At 37.1% G+C, this 23,727-nt stretch overlaps 1 protein-coding gene across 2 annotated transcripts in view; it reads right to left on the minus strand.

The window, feature by feature from the left end:
* Nucleotides 1-1,205: 1,205 nt before the first annotated feature.
* Nucleotides 1,206-23,727, minus strand: part of gopc (golgi-associated PDZ and coiled-coil motif containing) — a 28,400-nt gene continuing 5,878 nt past the window's right edge. For both annotated transcript variants that reach the window (XM_020532777.2, XM_048596992.1), the window contains 7 exons: nt 16,821-16,985; nt 13,245-13,420; nt 12,021-12,186; nt 10,599-10,694; nt 8,062-8,226; nt 6,483-6,663; nt 1,206-5,393 (listed from right to left, as the gene is read on the minus strand). In XM_020532777.2, coding sequence (XP_020388366.1) covers nt 5,275-5,393; nt 6,483-6,663; nt 8,062-8,226; nt 10,599-10,694; nt 12,021-12,186; nt 13,245-13,420; nt 16,821-16,985 — 1,068 coding nt within the window. In that variant the 3' untranslated portion in view covers nt 1,206-5,274. The remainder of the gene's footprint in view (nt 5,394-6,482; nt 6,664-8,061; nt 8,227-10,598; nt 10,695-12,020; nt 12,187-13,244; nt 13,421-16,820; nt 16,986-23,727) is intronic.

A 23,727-nucleotide genomic window follows, 5' to 3' on the forward strand; every position in this document is an offset into this window, starting at 1 on the left:
CCTGTTCCTATTTTTCAATGGCCATTCTCCTGGTCACCTGTTATAATAGTTGAATAAATGAAAATGAATTTAATCACTGGAGTTAGTAAGTCTAAATAAGCTGTTTGAATCAGGTTTGATTGCTAAATGCATTAAGGGTTTGACCATCTAAATCAGAATTCTGAAAGATATTGGAGAGGAAAACAGATTTGAAGTTTGTCAGTAACAATGAAGGAATACACACTTCTGAACTACTGTTTACCCATTTCTCCCTCTAAAATTGCCATCAGTCCATTCTTTTGCCACTGACTGCATCCACGTATACATAAGCAGTACACACGAATTACATTCTTTTAGGTCTTTGAGGTGTCTCGACGTTAGATACAAGGGCCAACAGTTAAATGTAATATTTTCAGAATTGAAGTATGAATGGAGGGAACAAAAAGTTAGCCATAGTTGTGAAAATGTCTTGAATATTGTGTCGCATAAGCCCCTAAGGAAACTCAATTTTGGTGTATTTTACTGGCAGTTCAACTTTCTAACATCCAAACCAGAGCCTAGTACAAATAAAAACCATCAAACCATATTTCGGCTGAATGCCCTTGGCCAAGTTCAGCAGTAGCAGATAGAAGTCCTGGCCCATTCAGCCAAACTAAGAAAAGCTATACTCACGACTCTTAATTTTTTTTTAATTCAACCTATTTTTTCTAAATCAACCTGCTCAGAGATGTTATTACACATCTTGAACCCAGGTCTTTCGGTTCAGGGGTAGGGACACTATCATTGCACCACAACAGGGCCCCCCTGCTCACAACTCTAAATGGCATCAAAAAAGGGAAATCAGTTGTTTCAAATAGCTCTGAATTGACACTCCTATCTCTCCTGTCACAATAATTCAAGAAAGCAGGCTACCAGGATACATTGAAAATTAAAATGGAAGGCAAATCCTAAAAACAATGCAGTGCTAATAGCAGACATCTTATTACATGTTGATTGTGTTTAAAATACCTTGTAAAGTCAATGATTTGTAACCTTAATACCTCTTCTGATGAGTTTTAGATGTAATTAACAGGAGAGAAATACACAAAATGTCTCTAGTTTCGAATCAAATGGTTGATACACAAACTGGAAAACAAGTCCATAATCAATTAAGTAACAAGCATGAACTTTCCTCATCTAGATGAGCAAAATTAAATTGTTAGCACAAATAATTTCAATGATCCTGCTTTTTGTCTTCCAATGAACCTTTATGGACAAAACCTGCTTCACATTTAAAGAAAAAAAACTTTCATACAAAGGCATTTTTTTTAAAAAAATACATTTGCCATTACATACTAATTTTACTAGCTGCTGTTTTTGAGAATAAGGAAATGTGTTGACTTTTATGTACCAATATTCATAAACAATATTTCATCTCATTATACAGATGTATATATTATGCATTATATTCATAAACATCAATAATTTAACCATCCCCCTAGGGAAAAAAGACTAGTAAACAAAAAAGGAATATTGAGGGAGAAAGCAATATTACAAGATGTCCCTGAAATTCATTCTGCCACTAAAGGTCAAATGTAGTCATTGAGAATTGATCATAGCTTTTGGCCAACACTTCAATTAGTCTGACCCTTTTGTGTTGTAATTTTATGTACTCAATAATAAATGAGAGAAGATTCATTTTGAACTTTCAGATGAAACACTATTAACTAAGGAATATTTTCATTAACACGACACTTGAAATCAAAGCCATTTAAAGTAGAATAATGTACAGTCATCTGTCCTTCATTCTCCAGTGACATTTGAACTGGAACACAAATGTACAAAATATTTTGTAGACAAGTCTTAAGTGATTCTGTAATATCATTAGAAACCACATTTCCGATACTTTTGCAATGGTTCTCATGGTGTGCACTAGTTTATCTGCGCCATCACTGTAACAAATGTAGACTTTGCTTTTGAATCATAAGCAAAACATCAGACATCAACTGCTGGGAATATGACAAGGAGAACACATTTTACATCAGCTCCTTTTATAGGTTAATTACGTTGCACCTTCATACTGATATAAACCAGTTTCATTGGTTCCACAGAAAATCTGTGGAGCAACTCCAACATGAAGGTGCTTAATTGAATGTAGCCCTTCCAGTAAGTAGCCTCACTTCAACCAGTGCAAGTTAAACAACCTGGGAGATTTTTTTTTAAAATATAACTAGAGCAAGTAGCAATTTTGTCAGCTTTGTGTCAACATTAAAATTTAACTTGCCTTTCAACACAGCTCTCCAAAGTGTTGCTAATGCTGATCACAGGGTAAACAGAGAATGTTGATGGAATTCTAGTTCACTAGCTCTGCACTACTGTGTACAGGTACTGAACTTGAAATACAACAACACTCCTAAAACAACGTAATATTCACGGGCACATTACTGATCAAAAATCTCCTTAAATGGAAGAATGGAATACTTAGCACGACTAGTGTTACATTTAAATTTGCCCCAAGTTCTATGGTTTTGTTTTCTTCCTCAAGACATTGAATGAACACCACAAAGAAATTTCTTTAAAAAGCGATATGGTTTCTCGTTGATTAAATAAATGAACCAGGGATTAAAATCTTTTAAAAGTGTTTAAGAATAGTAACATTGGAGATGAAAACGTTCCCATATGCCATCCGTTTTGCACTTGTGTAATTGGATGCATCCTGTATAAATTCACATTTGCAGATAACTTTCAGACTCTAATCCTCCCAAATCCCTTGCTTCTCTGCATAGGTATGAAAGATTCAATTTCTTTTTAAAGTTTTAAGAAAATCACTTTTTTTGTCCCTAGTTACTTTAGTCTATTTTTGGTTTTCTGTAATTATACTTGGCTGCAAAACTATAATGATTATATTCTCATCCAGGTTAAGACTTCCCAATGCATAAAGAAATGAATACAAGCCATAAATATATTGAGTGTTAACCAAATGTAAACAATACATTAAAAACTTTCTAACAAGTGAATAGGAAATAAATTAAAACAGCTTTTCCATTTTCTCCACGGTTTTGTTCACAAAGCCAAAATTTTGTGCCGTGAGGCAAGAGGCATAGATCACTAAATGAATTTCACGGCCAGTATTCCCAGTGTTAAAGGATATTAAAATGAATAGTTATGTAAAAGAATATTCCATCACATTATGTAATGGGACATTGAGATGAGAAGTTTTCCAGATAAGACAGGATGTCTCTACCATGAGCGTCATCATGAATATTGTGAAATCAGAAGTACAGGATCTTGGCACATCAAAGACTCCTACGCATTCCATTTGAACACTTCGTGACAAGATATGAAATTGCAAGAAATAAAATCTACATTCCTATAGATGCACAACAAATTTGTTGCACCTCAAATTCTGTGCACCTATCTTCTGGTGATAGATGAAAAATTTAGAATATGGTATTGCTACTTCTGCTGAGGCTTCAGAAGCGGTGGAGAATGAATGATATTTAAAAGAGAAAGTGTCAAGGAAAATAGGTGGATGATATAATATGGAAGAAATTTCAAGCCACTTCAGCAAGTGAATAAACCCAAATGTCAGTGTGTAATAGCAGTCAACGGTCACTTATGGTACAATTTTAAAGCGATGAAAAGGGATGGGGAGGTGACATAAAAATAAGCATAAACTGTAACTTTATAAATAGTTAAAAATCCAATTAAGATGTATGTACAATAGAGTTGCTTATACACAAATAGTGAGGAAATAGCTAGTGCTGCTGAGAACAAACTTGCACTATAAAAGTGTTTGTTCCATTATAATATATAAATAGAAAGAGTGTGAACTCTAGTGTGTAAATATAAATAAAAACAGGAAAAACGATGATACCATTTTTGGGAGATTTTTGTTCAGAAAATAAGTTATTTTCATCTACCAAAAAGTAATTGACTGAAATGCCAAGCCTGTTTTCTCCCTCTCTTGCCCCTCAAATACTGCCTGACCTAAATAATCAATGTATTTTCTGATTTTATTTTAGTTTCCAACAGCTACTGTATTGTGCTTTTTAAAATATTTTTCCACCTAAATAACCGTTTGTTATAGTACTGTGAGCTTTCCCAGCCCCAGATTCTTGTTATTAAGCATCCTTAAGCATGTCTGCATACATTGGAAATTGTATTGAATTTTAATGTGATATGAACTTCATTCTGCACCTGCTCTACTTGAAAACCAGGATTCATAGGGCATGGAGGCCAGTTCATACAACATGCTTCTCTTCCAAGGATGCAATGCACCTGAAGAAGTGACACTATATCAAATATATCAAGGTCACCTTAACTTTACCAAATGTTCTATTTTATCCCCTTAACAGGATAACCTGATAGTTACAAATAGTGCATTTCAATTTTGGATTGAAGATACATAGGAAGTGAGTACTTACAACAAAGTAACTGTCAAGGTATCATTAAATAATCCTTCCTGCTGGATTAAGAAATGTACTCCAAGAGATTAGTCTTCCAATGAGATTCAGTTATATAACCTAACAATCTATATCTCATTGACTCATTATTTCTGTCTCATAAAGTTTAAACACAAGATATCACACTTTTACTATTTGAGAATATTAACTAATTGTTAACTGCAAATTTCTGTCTACATTAACAGCAACATTTAATACAATGCAACTATGCTCTATGGAGAAGGCCAAGGGCGCAGACAGTTCTATTGTACCATTAGGAAATCCAATTAACAGTTCTGCATATATTTGAAGACAAATTAGATTTTCCGATTAATCACATATGAAAAACAAGGAGCAAATGCAATGTCAAATTTTCCCCAAAGGACTATGGTTTAATTTAGGAGCAACATCACTGAATAGATTGATAGAATGTAACTGTAACAGGTGAAAGTGCTTTTTATGCAGATATTGTGCACAAAAAGAACCCCCAGGGCAAAGTGCAACTGGTAGTTTGAAAATACTCCAAAAGACACCAACTAGTAAACTAGCACCTAGTACATGCCAAATCTCCCACTAATTTCAAAACTTAAGGTAGCTGTAACATCAGAACATACAGACCCAACAATTTACTTGTGATGGTTAATTAATACAACATCTAAATATTTTCATACATGCAGAACCGTTAATAATGCAACTCTATGGTATACAGTATTTGGAACTCCTTAGGCACAGAAGATAATCATGGTGATCCCTTATAGACATTATTTTCAATATAGGTATACACAGTTGATCACATTCACACGATGTTCCTTCGGTACTGGCAGTCAAGTGCAGAAATATCACTTTATTGTTCAAGTAACATAGGGACAACTTAAGATGAGCATTCTGCACAATCTTTTTGTTTGGGTGCTGCATCTTCTGAAGCGGTTTCACTGCTTGTTCCTGCATCCCCATTTAAGATGGCATCTAGAACTGGTTTCTGCTCTGTCACTATTGTGAAAAAAGTCAGTGTTAATATCTTATGTGAAAATGCATGCAACTGGTATAGACATTTTAGGATTTATATTAGTGACATTTTTTCACTCCGCAAAAAAAAAGTTAGAGTATTATTTAATACCATAAAGCAAATTTTCAGGAATACTCAAGTGGTTAAGTTGGCACAATAAACACTTGCTAGCAGCTGGCAACAATCATAAAAATACAGACCTGCCCTATCACATGGGAAATATGCAGATATTCAGCAGGGAGAAACAGAAACTAATTTCTAAAATTAGAACCTCTAGTGAAAGAGAAGAAATAATATTCACCCAACAATTAGGCTGCTAAGGGCAGCACCTAATTCAGTGCACAGATCAAAAAAATCTTAGGTCTTTGCTGAAGTACATATCAGCTGCACAATAAAATGCCCATGATGGCCCCAATGCACCAGGATACAAAGGATAAAAATCAACCAGACTTTTTTTTGTGTGTTTAATATATATATATATATATATAGAAAAGGTAAAATATAGCTTAATTGTTGACAGATACGGCAACTCGTTGATACTCAAATCTTGCTTCACTTGGAGATTATCCATTTGGACAAAATACTGGAACGTAGCAAGTTCCAGAACACAGCATAATCTCTATTCAATCTAAAAGTATGGTCATCAGCATTGGCTCAGTAATAGAACTCTTATCTCTGAACCCAGAAAGTCATGGATTTGGGTTCAAGTCCCAATTCGGAGATTGGAACATATAACTCACATAAAAACCTGAGATGGCACACCGAGAATTCAGCCAGCTTACAGGCAGAAGAGGCACTATTTGAAGCGAAAGCAAGGCATTCTCTCAGTCTCTTGGCCAAAATATATTCCTTGACCAACATGACTCAAACAGATCATCTAGTTATTATCACAAAGTTGTTTATATGTCCTTGCTGAGCACAAATTGGTGTCAAATTTCTCCGTATTACAACCAATGCTGTCTAAGTGTTGTAAAGTATTTGAAAATTGGAAAAATTCTGTGCATAGTATTTAAATGATACTTAAGTGCCTTAAGATGTTTAGTCACTCTTAGTAAACATTTTCAAATATCTACCTGCTAGGGGTTTGGCATCACCACTGCCATCATTTCTGCCAACAGCTGCATTTCTGCTTTCTTCCAGTTCATCAAGATACAAGCGATATCGATGCCCAGTCTCATCTTCATAATCAACATTTTCATCATCAGAGTCTATCTCTGGAGCAACATACACCACTTCAAACTCAATCTCTCCTCTCTTTAAAACAAAAAGTAGCTTTAGTTTTAGCCCTGAAATAAGTGGTTCTACAATGTACAAAAATAAAATTACTGGCATTGCTGGAAATCTCAAATAAAAACACAAAACATTGGAAACACTCAGCCAGTCAAACAGAATCAATAGTCAGGAAGGTAGCAATTACATTTTCCGATCTTTGACTGATTGTCAGAACCCCCACATTATACTTCAGAAAATGCCTAGGTATAAAGTTAATTTCTTCATATGAGAAATAAACTTCAACATATATAAAACTGTGAAGTAGTGCAGTTGGCTGAAGAATAAGGCGACCTACTCCTTTGAAAATATGTTTAAACAAGGTAGATTAACATCAAGATCTTGGGGTACAAATACATAAATCATTGGAAGGAGCAACACAATTCATTTAGAGAAAAAAATCACAGGCTTATTTCTAATGGTACTGAAGGGCAGATAAGTCATGTTGAACTCCAACTTTACCTTTTTTTAATCTATTCACAGGATGCAGGCATTGCTGGCAAGGCCATGATTTTTTTTTTTGCTGAATGACAATTCTGGATAGAACATTGATTGGGCCAAAAAGGGGACTGTGAGCAGTTCTACTCTTCATTTTATAAAAAGGACATATGGGCATGGAAGGGAGATGTAAAACAATTCACCAGGTTATTGGATTTATAAGGAAATGTTCTACAAGCCAAGACCACATTTCGTAAAACCAAGATTGTGGTGTGACCTAATACAGGTTTTTAATATTATGAAAGGCTTTGACAGTATTGACATATAGACAAAGCATTTTCATTGCAGTTGAAAATCAGTGGTGGGGTTCATAAAGTAGAAACTACTAAATCAGTTGTGAAATTGAGGAAAATCTCTTCACACTTTGGCAGTTCCATATTCTAACCAAGGAAAAAAGAACAGTTGAGGTGAATAGCACTAAAATGCATTCAAGGAGAGCCTTGATACCCAGACAAGGGATGAAGGAATAGGAAGATATGCTGATCTTACACAAGGAGGTCTGTATGGAGCAGAAATATCAACATCGATCTATTGGGTTGAATGGCATGTTTTTGTGCTGTTACTACTTTGAAATGTTCTATTTATGCTTTCAGAATACACTTAAATGTTCTACAGTTAAATGTTGAAAAAAGGTTATTGTAACTTTCTATTGTTGATAAAGCAGAATTATTGAATTATATGAAAAAGCAGAGTATTCTTAAATTTGCAAGATGGTATAAATGAACTATAAATTTATAAAGTTCCTCATGTAAACACGTAAATAACTTTTTGTCAAGATAAGTGCAAGTCAAAATGCAGGAAATACATGGTAGGTCCAGTGGCAAATGTTCAGCAAGAAAACACTAAAATTACACATGTTCCTCGATAGTAGGTCAGTTTAATTACCTGCTGGGAGAGAATAGTAACAGCTTCTTTGTGTTTGGCATCTCTCAGATCAATTCCATTAACTGCTAGTATGGCATCTCCAACATGCAGGCCATCACATCGCTCAGCAGGTTGACCTGGGTGGATTTCTGATATTAGAATTGGGACTCCATGCTCCTTGCCACCCTGTTTTGTATTTTAAAAGCAGTAACATTTAGTTAACATCTGGACAATGCACTTTATATTTTTAATCCCATAAATTATCCCATTATATGGTATGCTACAAGTTGTTACAACACCTCCTGATAGAGCAGTAGTGTTTAAATAAGTAAAGTCTACTATAAAGTTTTAACCAATAAATAATGTAACTCCTCTCTTATTAAAGAGTAAAAAAAACTGACATGGTGACTCAATGTTATGGGAATTTTCTTAACATGCATATAAAAATCTCAATGCATGCATACTATTAGGAAATATAATATAGATCAGAGGGAATACTAAACTTGTAAAAATTTACCTCACTGTCACCATAAAGCGACATTTTACACTTTTGATTGAAGATGGAATTATAGACTGCACATTAATATTCTCAGGGCAGCATTAAAGTTCCTTTACTGAGGTGCAACTTCCTCCAGACAACTATTTGTAATTTTGTCAGTTTTGTCTTTGGCTCCCAGTCACATCGTGTTGCCATTCCTCAAGGCTTATTCAATCTCCCAAACTGCTACTTTGAAACTAGTCCAAGAGGTGCAAACTAATCCAAGAGATGCATCCTACTTAAACCCAAACTGAGATTTATTTATGATTGCCAATATTTTTTCAACCTCAGAATTTTCCATGTCTTTGTTCCCAAATTTCTGCTACTGTTAACCCCAAGTCCATATTTTGTCACTCCAAGACACAATTTCTTGAATACCTTGAGCTGACCTCCTTTTCCTTTCAAACTACTTATCTAGATTGCAAAGTACAACTTGCCTGTTTTCTCCTTCACTGCCCAACAATTTCATCTTCTGCAAACTTCACCAACTTCTCATACCCAAGCGGATTTATTCAGCCTTGTTTAAATCCTTTCATGCGTTCACCTACCATATCTCACCAGTATTACCAGCTGAGTATCTACATGCACCACTCATTCTTCAAACATAGAGTACAATTAAAGTGAGAAATTAATTGTTGTCTGTTTATTTAGCTACAATGAAATTCTGATTCCATGTCAAAACTCCTAAATTCATCCCCATGCTACTTCCAAACACTTAATTTCAATCTTTTTCTTGAAATTTGCCTTTGCTTCCTGACCACACACTCTGATGTTGCTTTTTATTTAGTGTACATTCTATAAATTGCTGAGATTTTGTTCTCTATTTGTATGTTTAATGGATGTATATTCTTGTTATATCCAGGTGACAATCTGATACTAAATTAAACATCAACTGGCAAATCACAACATTAGTTTTTCAATGCAACTTTACTTCTTAACTAGACAATATCAGTTGTTAGCTTGAATGAAATGAAAGGTCAGATTATATTCACAAATTCAACCATAATTCATTTGTTTCAATATACACCAATATAGGTGCGTCTAATCTGTTTAACTTTGTGTACATCATGGAACATTATAAACCTCAAACATTTAAGTAAATATTCTCATTAATTTGCTTATATCTCAATCAATAGATAACAGATACATGCTATTTATCAATCAAGAAAGCAACAAGCCCAAAATAGTCAATTACAAACTTTCTGCCCAGGAGAGATTTGAAAAAGATAAATCAGGGAGTCTACAGGAAACCAAGTAGCCTACTTTCCATGACACAGAATCTAGAGTGCTTGACTCATTTGTCCCATAGCGGTGAGAGTTTGTGTGTAGAGGTGGTTAAGTGACGTCTCCTACATTACTTGCCACAATCTACACAGGCCCATGGATCTAAAACACTTGGGACAAAAAAATCCCAGTAAATCTTGAGACACTAGATGTTACTGCTCATAGAGCTACCGTATATTGCAAGATCGAGGCGGCACAGTGGCTCAGCGATTAGCACTGTTGCTTCACAGCGCCAGGGACCCGGGTTCAATTCCACCCTCGGGTGACTGAGTGTGGAGTTTGCACGTTCTCCCTGTGTCTGCGTGGGTTTCCTCCGGGTACCCCGGTTTCCTCCCACAATCCAAAGATGTGCAGGCTAGGTGAATTGGCCATGCTAAATTGCCCATAGTGTTCAGGGATGTGTAGATTAGGTGGGTTATAGGGGGATGGGTCTGGATGGGATGCTCTGAGGGTCGGTGTGGATTTGTTGGACAGATGGGCCTGTTCCCACACTGAGGGGATTCTATGATCTATGATCAAAGATATGCTGCATATCATTTTTGTATCATAGAAATCAATGAAAAATTTGTCCATTACAGGACCTATCATTTAAACTTCCTAAATTAAGACAAATGTGAAGCTCCTGCATCTGGTCTTCAGCAACAAAAACAGCCTCCCTTGGTTCTGTCCAAACTGGTGTATTCCTGTTCTAGATAGCTATGTGAATCTCAGTAAGTAGATACTAAAGCAGACTTACTGTAATTGATATGCCAAGTCCTTCATGATCCTCTTTGACTAACAGGACTTTCCGAATTGGCCCAACACCCTGGGACTTCCTTATGATATTTGGATCCTATTTGAGGAAGGAAAAGTGGTGAATAATTTTGACAAATGAAAATGATGACAAACTCTTAATGAGCAGTAGAAAACTGTGTTTGCCAAAAAAAAAGTATAAATTGGAGAACATGAAATGAAATGATTTAATGAGATAATTAAATAACAGCTGAAGCATTGACAACACAAGACTCTAGTGAAACCTGACCTTGGGCACACAAGAATAAATTAGCAACTCCAATCAAATATTCTGATTTGGTAATTATTGAGAATATGAAGTTAAATCTAAGAGGCAAAATGTGTAACAACGTTATACTTTCAGGATTTTTATTATTCAAAAATTTCAGCATTGGGAGAACTGTGTACAGAGATGATATATATTATGATAATGCCTGGTACAATTCTATAAAATTCCTTCTATATTCTCTTGAAGGCCTTAACATCGTTCTTAAAATGTGATGCTCAGAATCGAATACAAAGGTGCTTTTGAATGGATTGTTTTCAAATATGCATGTCAATAATTATTTGAGTAGATGAGATTCCTCAGAGATGATATAGAATTTGCAGGAGCCCATGGCCAACTTACAAAAACTGATTGATCACTAATACTGTTTCCAACTTCATTTACATATAGGTACTGTCATTTTTCTTCAAAGGGCTACAATTTTGCTGACAGGCAGCTTTATTGCATTTTATCAAATGTCTACTGGAAATATATTTATGTCACATTAACTATATCATCCTTAAGAATTCTTTTGTTACTTCATTGAAAAACACATTATTTAAATGTATGCAACTTATTTTCCTTAATTTTGTCAATTTTCTCCCCAGTTTATTGTTTCTACAAGCTTTCCCACCAATGAGTTAAGCTAACTGGTGTGCAGTTGCTAGTCTTATCCTTACACACCTATTCAAAAACAATGTAACATTTAGAATTCTCCAGTGTCTCGTATCCATTTTGTACCTAAGAAGGATTAGAAGGTTATGGGCAGTGCGTTCTCTATTCTCACACTTAATTCCTTCTGTATCCACGGATGCAGCTGATCAAGTGCCGGTGCCATATCAACTTTAAGAATATCCAGACAACCTAATACTTTTTGATCAAATCTGAGCCTATCCAATGGCTGAACTACCTCTTCTATGACTAAGAATTTAGCAGCATCTTTTTCTTTGTTTTTAAAAAATAGTTGCAAAATAGTTACTTAGCATCATGTCCTCTGGGTTCATATATAAAATCTCAAACTGCACAACTCCAGGGGATTTTCATCGTTTGAAAAGTTTTTAAACTTACACACAAGTAAATAATATCTTTCATTCAAACAGTAAAAATTTGAATTTTACGTACGTGCCCAGGCGGCATGGGCAGAGGTCGTTTTGGGTCATTGCGCCCTCGACATGCCCTAATAACAGTTTTATGTCTGTGAAGATGTATTTCTGCTTCCAACTGGTTCCAGAGTTTGTCGTGAGCAGGTCCTTTCATGTCTCGACCCAACAGCTGGATTTGTTGCACTCTGCACAAAGTATTAAACATTAGAAAGATGGATGTTTTTGCCCTTACATGCGTCAACAAAAAGCAGAGGCTGCTTGCTTGCTAAACCAATGCATGACCCAACTGAAGTTCCTTTTCAACAAAATGGGAAAATCAAATTTGCCATGAAATAAAAATAAAAAATGCAGAAAATGTACAGTGGACATTTAAGAAAAAGAAACAGGCAAGTGACTCGGGTGCAACCATTTCACCTTTAGAAAGTGAATATTGTCTTGGTCAACATTTTCAGCACCATGAATTTATCTAAATTTCATAGACTTTTGTGGTTACAGAAGGTGAATCATTTCCATATTTCCAAGGAAAATTAGGGATATGAAATGAATGCTGGCCTTAGGTGGTTTCTCCTCATAGGAGAGCCTAGGGCTCAAGGGCATAATCTCAGAATAAAGTTTTTCTATCAGTGGATATTGAATTTTTGGAATTCTTTACCAGAGAGAGCTGTACAGCCTGGATCATTAAGCATACTCAAGACCGTGACAGATTTTTAATCAGTGAGGGAATCAAGCGTAATGGGGAAAAGGCAGGAAAATGGAGCTGATGGTTATCAGATCATCCATGATCCTACTGAATAGCAGCCCATCTCGTCTGCTCTGCATGGCCTGCTTCTTTTCCTTTGTCTTATGGTGTTATATTTCTCACACCCAGACTTCACGCTGGACTCTACATTAAATTCACCACATGGATTAACATGTAGAATATATAGAATATGCTAACTAAGATAACCTGAAACTATATATAAAATAAAGATTATGCTCATCAAATGCATCTATGTAAAGTGTACGAATTCCAATTCCCTTCAACTCAGGCTGTGACAATTTAATTTCCTTTTAATACCTTAAAATGCTACCTTATATGTGCACTACTATTGCAAATGGTAAAGAAATGTGATTTTATTTATTGGTTATCACAAGTCATAAGTTATCACAACCGAGATATTAAAGACAAGTTATTTATGTCTGAAAAGACCTAGCTCGCTTTCTGTTAGAGATACAGGAATATACATCAAGAGTGACTCCTCACCTGCCTGCCAGTTCTTTATCAAGGTACTTAGCAGCCAGCCTTGCACCATATACCTCAGCTTGTAGAACTGCTATATGGCGACGCAATGCTTCATTCTCTTTTCGCAGCAGTTTCACATCAGCTTCCAGCTTTGCTTCCTTCACTTTTTCTTTTTTATTGGATTCTAATTCTTTCTCCTTTTCAGAAAAATAGACACATTGGTTACCAATACACATAATTATCGTAAGCATCACAAGTCTAGTGGCTGTTATGGCAATCACAAGCTGCTCATAAGATGAAGAATATTCACTGCACTTAGAATAATTTATAAAGACTCCCTTAATTCTGATAAATGGCATAAACTAATAAGTCATTTCTAGAACATCTATTATACCTAGGTAAAAAGTTCTGAAAAATGTATAAATCTATGCTTTTATTAAAATACCCAAAATTAAAAATCTTCAATTAACTGAAGTTAGCAGAAATGGTCAATTTACATAGCTTTAGCAAATCATTCTTAAAAGCTGCTTTAATGTATCATTATTTTTACTGCTGTGAGCAACAATCATAGTTTGACATTTATGAAAGGGCACATTAAGTATTGTACTCTATGCCAACAGTTAATCCAGCACTCCAGTTCAAAAATATATTACGCTGCATGACTTATAATGAAAGAATAAGATTGGTGGAAAGCAGTGACGGTTGTCAGTGAATCGACAGAAAAATAGTCACACCAGTGCACTCACTTACCAGCTCATCCACTGAAAGGACAGACTTGGGACAGGAAAGAAAATGGTATTAGGAAGACAAGGGACATTTTAGTACATTTAAAAAAGTTAAAACACTCACAGGAAAACAAAGGAGTAATCGGTGGATTTTGTCCAAAAGCAAAGCAGAGGTTATATTTCAATATTAACACACAAACTCACAAATGAAGCATAGGAGTAGGTCATTTGGTACCTTGAGCCTGCTCCACCATTTGATAAGACCATGGCCTCTGCTTTCCCTTATAAATTTTTACTCTTGTCAGTCAAGAATCTAACTTGGATTTATCTAACGTTACAGATACACAACGGCCCTCATTCCACTACTCTCTGGGCTAAGAAGAATTCCACAGGCTGACATTCCTCCTCTATCCTCAATGAATGACCCCTTATTTTAAACTGTGTAGACTTGTTCCTCTGTCCCCAACAACAGAACATCCCTTCAGCATCCACCTTATCAAGACCCCTCAGCTCTTAAGATCACCTTTCATTCTTCAAAAATCCAACATATGCATGCACAACCTGTAGAAACTTAACTTGTAAGACAATCATTTCATCCCTGGCAACCAAGGGAACCTTCTCTATGCTGCTTCTAATGCAATTATATTCTATTTTAAAAATAGATGATCCAAACTATACACAGTGCTCGAGATGTGGTCTCATCCATACGCTTACATTCCATCCCCCTTGCAACAAATAAAAATATCCCGTTTGTCTTCCTAATCACTTGCTGTATCTCCATACATTATTGTGATTCCTGTACCAAAACAGCCAAATCTTTATGTACATAAGAGTTCTGCAATGGACTGCAGCGGTTGAAGAAGGCAGCTCAGCTTCTTGAAGGCAACTAAGGACGGGCAATAAGTGATGCCCACATCTCATTAATGAATTTTAGTAACCCTCGCTCCATTTAATTAATACACGCCTTCCGTAGTCCGCGTACCGAAGTGGAAAGGTTCACAATTTCTTACATTATATGCCACCTCACAAATTTCTGCCAATTCACTTAATCTATTTTTGCCTTATGTTCTTTTCACAACTTACTCTTCTTTGCGTCATCAAGTTTAGCAACTGGTGCAGTGGCAATGTCCTTAATTCTGGGCCAGAAGGCCTGGATTCAAGTCCTACCTGCTCCAGAGGCACGGTGGCTCAGTGGTTAGCACTGCTGCCGCACAGCGCCAGGGACCCGGGTTCCTGTTTCCACACTGTAGGGATTCTATGATCTATGATCTACGATCTACGATAATATGACTGAAAAGGTTGATAAAAAGTATCTATATCCAAGTCATCAATGGCTTTATGATTACATTAGTGAATAAAGCAACACTTAGAATAAAACAATGAAACACCAAAATAAACTCTGCTTATTGCAACATAAAGTGAAGAATTATTTGCATTGACTGCTGCTTAGAGAAAACCTGAAAGACTACAAAGTTGCAGTTCACCTCCAATTTGCACAAGGAAGCATGCCACCATACAACAATTTAAATATTATTGACCTGTCTTTCAAGCCTCAGGAAACTCAGCTAATGAATGGAGGTTAGGACTGCTTCCTGGAAAAAACAAATATATTTACAGTACAGTTATAGCTAGATGAAGCAGGAGTGTTTCCTTTCAGTCTACCAACTTTACCTATCCCAGCTCACTATCAGAATAAGCCTAATACCACCCATCCATTCAAATACCTCCTCCCAGGATTGGGGATCAGAACCCTTCTCAACCAATTAGTGACCATCCATTAAGTCCAGATCCCAACCCACACTTCAATGAATATAACTGCAGTCTCATGGTCTATTCCTGGAGTTGTGGTCTCTTCAAGAGCATTTTCTGCTCATCAGAGAAACAAGCCTGCCAATCAGGCCAGTTTCTAGGGAAGAACCCTGGCTGAAATCAAAAATGCACAATGTGGAGTTAAAACCCTACAGCGTGTGGAGAACCTAGAATTCTAGAAGAAAGCTGCTACCTACCCATCTATTCCCATCACAAGATCCTCCTCTACAAATAACAGGGCCACTGACAGAGTGTTTTGAGAGACAGTCTATAAAATATCTAGTATATCCAAATAACTGCATCTTAAAAGTCTATAGCATTGAACTTCAATTTTATTATATTGTTTTTAATGGATGGAAAATCGCAGCAAGTTTCAAGTGGTTACATCTGATTTCAGAATCACCTTTTGTATCTCTTGGCTGAGAACTGCTTTATGAAGAATATTCAGCAGGTTAGAGTTTCAGCATCCTTTGGAGTTATTCATCCAGCATAAACCAGCTTTCTGAAGTTCCAAAGTTTTAGTGAATAATACACAACATGACAAAGGACTGTGCTATGCCAGTGAAAAGTTGCTCAGGTTTAGTGATTGAGTTGTCCTGAATTAGCTGATCTCAGCAGTCAGCAGTAGAGTACAGTAACTGATCTCAATGTACCTAAGCTACCTGGGAACGTAGGCTAGAGCAGGAGGAACAGCAAACAAATTTTCATTTCTGGTTATTATTCATCAGTCTTTCATTGAATATATGCATGCTCCAGTTTCCATGAGAGTTTGGAGGTATCATTATTTTCTATGGCTAAAAATAAAAATTTGATGAGAGCAAAATATCAAAAAAATGGAATAAACTTCCAAGAAACTAGTCTACAGAAGTAGTGAATGTTTCTAGGGGAAGCAGACTTTTTTTTTTAAAGAGTCTTTTGTATTTTGAACTGTGGCTTGACAGGCTCAAGAAAATTGATTTGAAAAAAAAAATTAACCTTGAAATAATTCATTCTAAATAAGGCTGAACAAAACAGTTTTCATTGTCTGAGGATTAAAGTAGGTAGCTTTGTTACTAGAACATACTAGTTTAGCCTTGATTGAGCTGGAGTCAACATTCTGCCCAGTCTTAGCATGCAGCTGCAGTTGGACAGCATGAAGCTGGAGAAGTTGATCATGTACTTCTTTCTCTAACACAACTTTCTCAGCTTGGCTGTCGATCAGCTCCGATTTCAAATCCAGCAGCTGAGCCTACAGAGGAAAGTGAAAAGCAAATGGTTAACAGTTCAAAACATTATGAGTTTTGTAATGATCACATTTTCATTTTGCACAAGGGTTTAAACTTTATTTGGTTGTAATGAATATACACTATTAAGTTCAATGTCATTCTATCGCCAAATATATGAAACCAGATATATCCAAGTGTTGTCTTCAGAAGTAAATTTTCCATAGCACACTAGGAATTCAACAAATTTAAACAAGGCAAACATTCCAGAAAAAAATACACTTGTACTCAATTTGCCCAAGATACACTTCAGTAACAAAAATGACACTCAATGTATGAAGTTCATTTTATGATTTAGTGTAATTGAACATACATTTCTGGCTTACAGCCTTACTTCATCATTGAATCAATACATTTGAAGGCAAGAAGAAAATTAATGTTCTACAACAGTGGTTTTCAATTGGTGCACTGCAGCAACCGTAAGGTGAGAAGTATGCCAAGAAATTCTCAAGAAGCAGCGTTGCTTTAACTAAAGTTCGAGGCAGTGTGCGTGTTTCCAAACTGCTCCGGAGCCTTGGTGCCGATTATTGAAGGCTGTGTTTGCTGACACCAGCCACCACTATCTAAAATACATGCGCAAGCCTCCAGAGCCTTGGTTGTGTAGACTTCCCATAACACACATGTGGTGTGAAAAAAGTGGGCGTGCTGTGGAATGGTTGTCTCATTGAAGTGTGCCTTGATACTGAAAATTTGGAAATGACTTCTAGACTCTAAGCAATCATATCACAGCAGCATTAAGCATGCAAAACAACCATGGGTAAAAAAATTATATCCACCAAAATACTTTTCTTACAGCTTAAACAGTAACCTGAAAATAAATAATTTCTACAATGTGCAGACCATACTATAATGTACGGTAGAACCTGTAACACGCCCATATTTGACATTCCAGGAACTTGCCAAACAAGTCACCACTGTATCTGATTCTCAGAATTAATTGCACTACTATGTCCTGTAGATTCTCATAAATTGTGTTAGCTATTTAACACTTGTGCCAATGTGTATATTGGAACATGTTTCTTAACATGACATAGTCATTAATTTTTAAACTCGTCTTTCACTAACTTTCAGCCTGATAATTTTCTGCACTACAGGCATTATCTTGGTATTAAAATATATAAAAGCTGCAACAAAACCCAATATTCCCATCAAAAGATTAAACACTTAACACAGAGACTGAATAAACATCAATAAGTGTTCAATAAATGTCTTAAATAATAACATTAGCTGAAAAGGAAGAAGCGCCAAATCTTTCTCTTTCTCAAAATACTTAGCAATTAACGCGTAAAGATGCAATGGTCTCTGCCTCAACCACTGCTTGTGGCAAAGTACTCAATGCTCGATCAACTTAGTGAACAAACAGATTACTCAAATATTGCTCCTCAATTAATTAGATTTAAATCAACCACATCACTGGCGCAGTAACCAAAGAAAATAGGCCTGTAAATTTATCCATGCGGCTTGATGAAAAATCATTTTGGCTACAATCAGATAGCCAGGAGTGGAATTAAGCTAGGTAGTACCATGAAGATGTTCAAAGGAGAAGAGATTTTGAGGAGGATGGCCTACTCAATTGCGTCAAAACCCACAAGGAAGGGTAATGTACTGCAAGCATCAGGGCTCTGTCTTTGGTTTGGGTGCTTCCTGTGCTCTGCAGAGACAGAAACTGGACTCAAGTTATTTAAACATTAATTTATGGAAAAGCTAGAGAAAACATTTTACCTGACATGTAGCCCTTAAAAATAAACAGATATTCTTTGACGTGTGCCAATGTCTTACATATAAACAAAAAGTACAGCTGATCATCTTATGTATTTCGCCAAGACACAGTGGTCACCAGATTACTTGTAAATTTTCTTCTCCAGGCATGGATAATGTTGGCAAAGCTTCCTTCTTGAAGTCTGATTTTATTTTTCTTAACCATTACTGAAAGGTGAGCATCACTGCCAGCACCAGTATTTACATCCCATCTCTAATTAACCTGAAGGAGGTGATGGAGAAATATTTCCTTATGGTGTGTGGCAGTCAGTATTGTATAGGTATGCCAAGTGCTGTTAAGTAGGAGTTCCAGAATTTTGATCCCACAATAATGAAAGAACAACAATATATTTCTAAGTCAGAGCAATCTGGTACTTGGAGGAGAGCTTGCAGATAGTGATAGTGATGTGCTTGCTGCCTTTTAGTTTGCAGGTGATAGAGATCGCAGGTTTGGCAGTGCTATTTAAGGAGCCTTAGTAATCTACTGCAAAGCATCTTGCAGATGGTGCACACTGCAATCAGGATGCACAGTGCTGGAGGGAGTGAACGTTTAAGCTGGAGGAAGGGGCTGCCAATCAAGCAATCTGCTTTGTGCTGCCTTGTGTATGTAGATGGTATTGCATAAGATAATAGTTCTGAAGGGTTAATGTTCTGTTACACTGCCTCAGTCCACTCTACTGATGTCACACAGTCTGCTATTGAAGAAAAAGTGGGAGCAGATGTATTTCCCTCAAGGCTAATAGTTATGCTTCAAACACAGGATGTACTTGTTACTATCAATCAATTAATCTTCTTGTTACCTCAGAACAGTGTCTGTTGTGTAGAAGCTCAGTGTATCCATGTACTCTACCGTTAATCTAAATTGGCTCAAGACAAAATAAAGACAAAGGTAAGCTGGTAGCTACCATTACCACAGACAACTACCACTTCAAAAGGACAACAGATACATGGGAACACCACCAGCTGCAAGTTTCACACAAAGCCACTCATCACCCAGACTTGGAAACATAGTACTGATCGTTCAGTGTCTTTGGGTCAAAATCCTGGAAGTACCTCCCTAACAGTATTTTGGGTCTACAGAGTGCAGCACTTCAAGAAGGCAGCTCACCACTACCTTCTCAAGTGTAACTTCAGACGAGCAATGAATGCTGGCCCAGAAAGTAATGCCCACATCCCATGAACGAAAAATTTAAAAGATACGTGGCTGGGCCAGTTAGATTCCTAGTTAATGGTGGCGACAGGACCCATGAAGGATTCAGCAATGGCAATCACACAGAATGTCAAGAGGACATAGTTACACGCTCTTTTGTTGGAGATGGTCATTAATTTGTATATGTGTATGCAAGATATAGCCTGCCCTTTATCAGCCAAAGCCTACATGTTGCTCCGAACCTACTGCGTGCAAGTACAGATTGCTTCAATGTCTGACGAATTGTGAATTAAATTGAAAATTGCACAATTATTAACAACCATCTCCACTATCGATCTTAAGATAATGTGGAGGTGTCAGTTTTGGGCTGGGGTGGACAAAGTCAGAAGTCACACGATACCAGGTTATAGTCCAACAGGTTTATTTGAAACCATAACTTTCAGAGCCTTGCTCCTTCTTCAGATGGTAGTGAGAGAGGTGGTATCAGACATAGAATTTAAAAGTAAAAGATCAAAGGGTCACACCACTTACGAGATAACACAGTGTGGAGCTGGAGGAACACAGCAGACCAGGCAGCATCAGAGGAGCAGGAAAGCTGACGTTTCGGGTCGGGACCCTTCTTCAGAAATGGGGGAAGTGTATTAAACAAACCTGAAGGTTTTAATTGATTAATATGTATATGTAAATCCCACTTCACCTGAAGGGGCTGCACTCCGAAAGCTTGTGATTTCAAATAAACCTGTTGGACTACAACCTGGTGTCGTGTGATATCTGATCTTAAAATGGACAGAAGGTTTTTGACGGAGTTCCTGATGATGGTTGAGGCTAGGACACTGCTCCGAGAAATGCCTTGGATGATGTCCTGGCTGTTAGATGATTATCTTCCAATTAGCATAGCATCCTGAACTGAAAGAATCACTGGACTCAAAGTGTTAACTCCATTTTTCTCTCCACAATACAGAAACAGAAGAAATAAACGTCCAAATGCTTGCTCAGAAGTAGTTTGTACAGAGAGGTCAATATACAAGTATCGTGCGAAAATGTTAAAAAAAAAACCATTAAAATTCTTGTCCAATTGTGATGATTCATGTAAAATTTGGTTACTGCGCCAGTGATGTGGTTGATTTAAATCTAATTAATTGAGGAGCAATATTTGAGTAATCTCTTTGTTCACTAAGTTGATCGAGCATTGAGTACTTTGCCACAAGCAGTGGTTGAGGCAGAGACCATTGCATCTTTATGGATTCATGGACTCTGGGGTGGTTCCCGCAGATTGGAAAACAGCCAATGTGACGCCACTGTTTAAAAAAGGAAGTAGACAAAAAGCAGGTAACTATAGGCCAGTTAGCTTAACTTCGGCAGTGGGGAAAATGCTTGAATCTATCATTAAGGAAGAAATAGCAAGACATCTGGATATAAATTGTCCCATTGGGAACACCCAGCATGGGTTCATGAAGGGTAGGTCATGTTTAACTAACTTGGTGGAATTCTTTGAGGACATTACTTGCATGGTGGACAATGGGGAACCTATGGATGTGATGTATCTGGATTTCCAGAAGGCAATTGACAAGGTGCCACACCAAAGGCTGCTACATAAGATAAAGTTGCACAGTATTACAGGTAATATATTGGCATGGATAGAGGATTGGTTGACCAGTAGAAAGCAAACAGTAGGGGTAAATGGGTGTTTTTCTGGTTGGCGGTCAATGGCTAGTGGTGTGCCTCAGGGATCAGTGTTGGGACCGCAATTGTTTACAATTTACATAGATGATTTGGAGTTGGGGACTAAGTGTGGTGTGTCAAAATTCGCATACGACACTAAGATGAGTGGTAGAGCAAAGTGCGCAGAAGACACTGAAAGTCTGCAGAGGGATACAGATAGTCTAAGTGAGTGGGCAAAGGTCTGGCAGATGGAGTACAATGTTGATAAGTGTGAGGTCATCCATTTTGGTAGGAATAACAGCAAAGTGGACTATGTTTTAAATGGTAAAAAATTGCAGCACGCTGCTGTGCAGAGGGACTTGGTGTCCTTGCGCATGAATCGCTAAAAGTAGGATTGCAGGTGCAGCAGGTAATTAAAAAGGCAAATGGAATTTTGTCTGCCATTGCTCGAGGGATGGAGTTTAAAAACAGGGAGGCTATGCTGCAGCTGTATAGGGTCCTGGTGAGGCCACACCTGGAGTACTGTGTGCAGTTTTGGTCTCCTTACTTGAGAAGAGATATACTAGCACTGGAGGGGATGCAGAGGAGATTCACTCGGTTGACTCCAGAGTTGAGAGGGTTGGATTATGAGGAGAGACTGAGTAGACTGGGATTATACTCATTGGAATTCAGAAGAATGAGGGGAGATCTTATAGAAACATATAAGATTATGAAGGGAATAGATAAAATGGAGGCAGGGAGGTTGTTTCGGCTAGCAGGTGAAACTAGGACTAGAGGGCATCGCCTCAAAATAAAGGGAAGCAGATGTAGGACTGAGGTCAGGAGGAACTTCTTCACCCAAAGGGTTGTGAATCTGTGGAATTCCCTGCCCAGTGAACCGGTTGAAGCTACCTCACTGAATGTTTTTGAGGCAAGGCTAGATAAATTTTTGAACAGTAAAGGAATTAAGGGTTATGGTGAGTGGACGGGTAAGTGGAGCTGAGTCTCAAAAAGATCAGCCGTGATCTTATTAAATGGCGGGGCAGGTCTGAGGGGCCAGATGGCCTACTCCTGCTCCTGGTTCTTATGTTCTTATGTTCTAAAGGCACAATTTTAGAGAGACACAATGGGGTGGAAATAAGTGCCAAATATGGTGGTGGAGATGAAGAAAGGACAGCCATCAGAATGGAAAGACACTGATTTTACTAGATTTCCTACCTGTTTAATTAGACAAAGAATTTTGCAGGGAAACCTCAACGTGACAAAAATAGTCAGGAGATTTTTTTAAATAGTTAACAAGTACTAATTTGAATAGATTTTGAGTTGCAGTGAACACATTAATAGACTTACCAATTAGAGTCTGATTCATGCAAGCATTTGCTCCAGTTTTATATACTGGATTCATTCATTAAACCTTCAAAACATAAGACATTACAGGAAAGGGTATTTACCTTATGAATACCAGAAGTTTATAGCCATTCTCTCTTTTTAACACCTCCAATATGCAACACATAAATCTGCAAAGATGACTAAATTTGGCTAGTTTCCCAGAAATAGGAAACAACATTTTATAATCTCTTTAAAAGAAGTATTTTATGTGATTTTTTATGTATTGAAAGTCTACAAACCATCACCCTTTCTATAAACTATTTCTGAGCAGCCAATTCCATCCTAGGAAACAAAACAAAATTAGATTATCTAAACCACAAATTAAGAAAAAAAGTGATGAAATCATGTAGGTCTAAAAAAGTATCTGCTTCCACGGATAATTAACCATCACAAATTGCTGTCCAATATCTGTAAACGTACAAGTGGTCTGCAGTTAGTGCCATCTCTCAATGTCAGTGATGAAGATCATGAAATCACACCAGAAAACAAAACACAAAATATCACTCCCAGAACTGTCACTAACCAGTTTAAATTCCTAAATACAAAAAAGAGAGACACCAAAAAGATGCACTCCTTCTCAACAAGTTTACTTCTTGTATTTTGACAATGCAATTAGTTTCAGACACAGAGAGCGCACGTGAGAGGGAGGGGCACGGGGAGCGGGCGCGCGCGCGAGAGAGAGAGACAGCTAGCACGCGCAAGAGAGAGACAGAGACACACAGCACGTGCGAGATAGAAAGACACGAAGCGCGTGTGCGCGCGTGCGAGAG

The sequence above is a fragment of the Rhincodon typus genome, chromosome 5 (genome assembly GCF_021869965.1).
Source record: "Rhincodon typus isolate 14 chromosome 5, sRhiTyp1.1, whole genome shotgun sequence".
NCBI lineage: Eukaryota > Metazoa > Chordata > Chondrichthyes > Orectolobiformes > Rhincodontidae > Rhincodon > Rhincodon typus.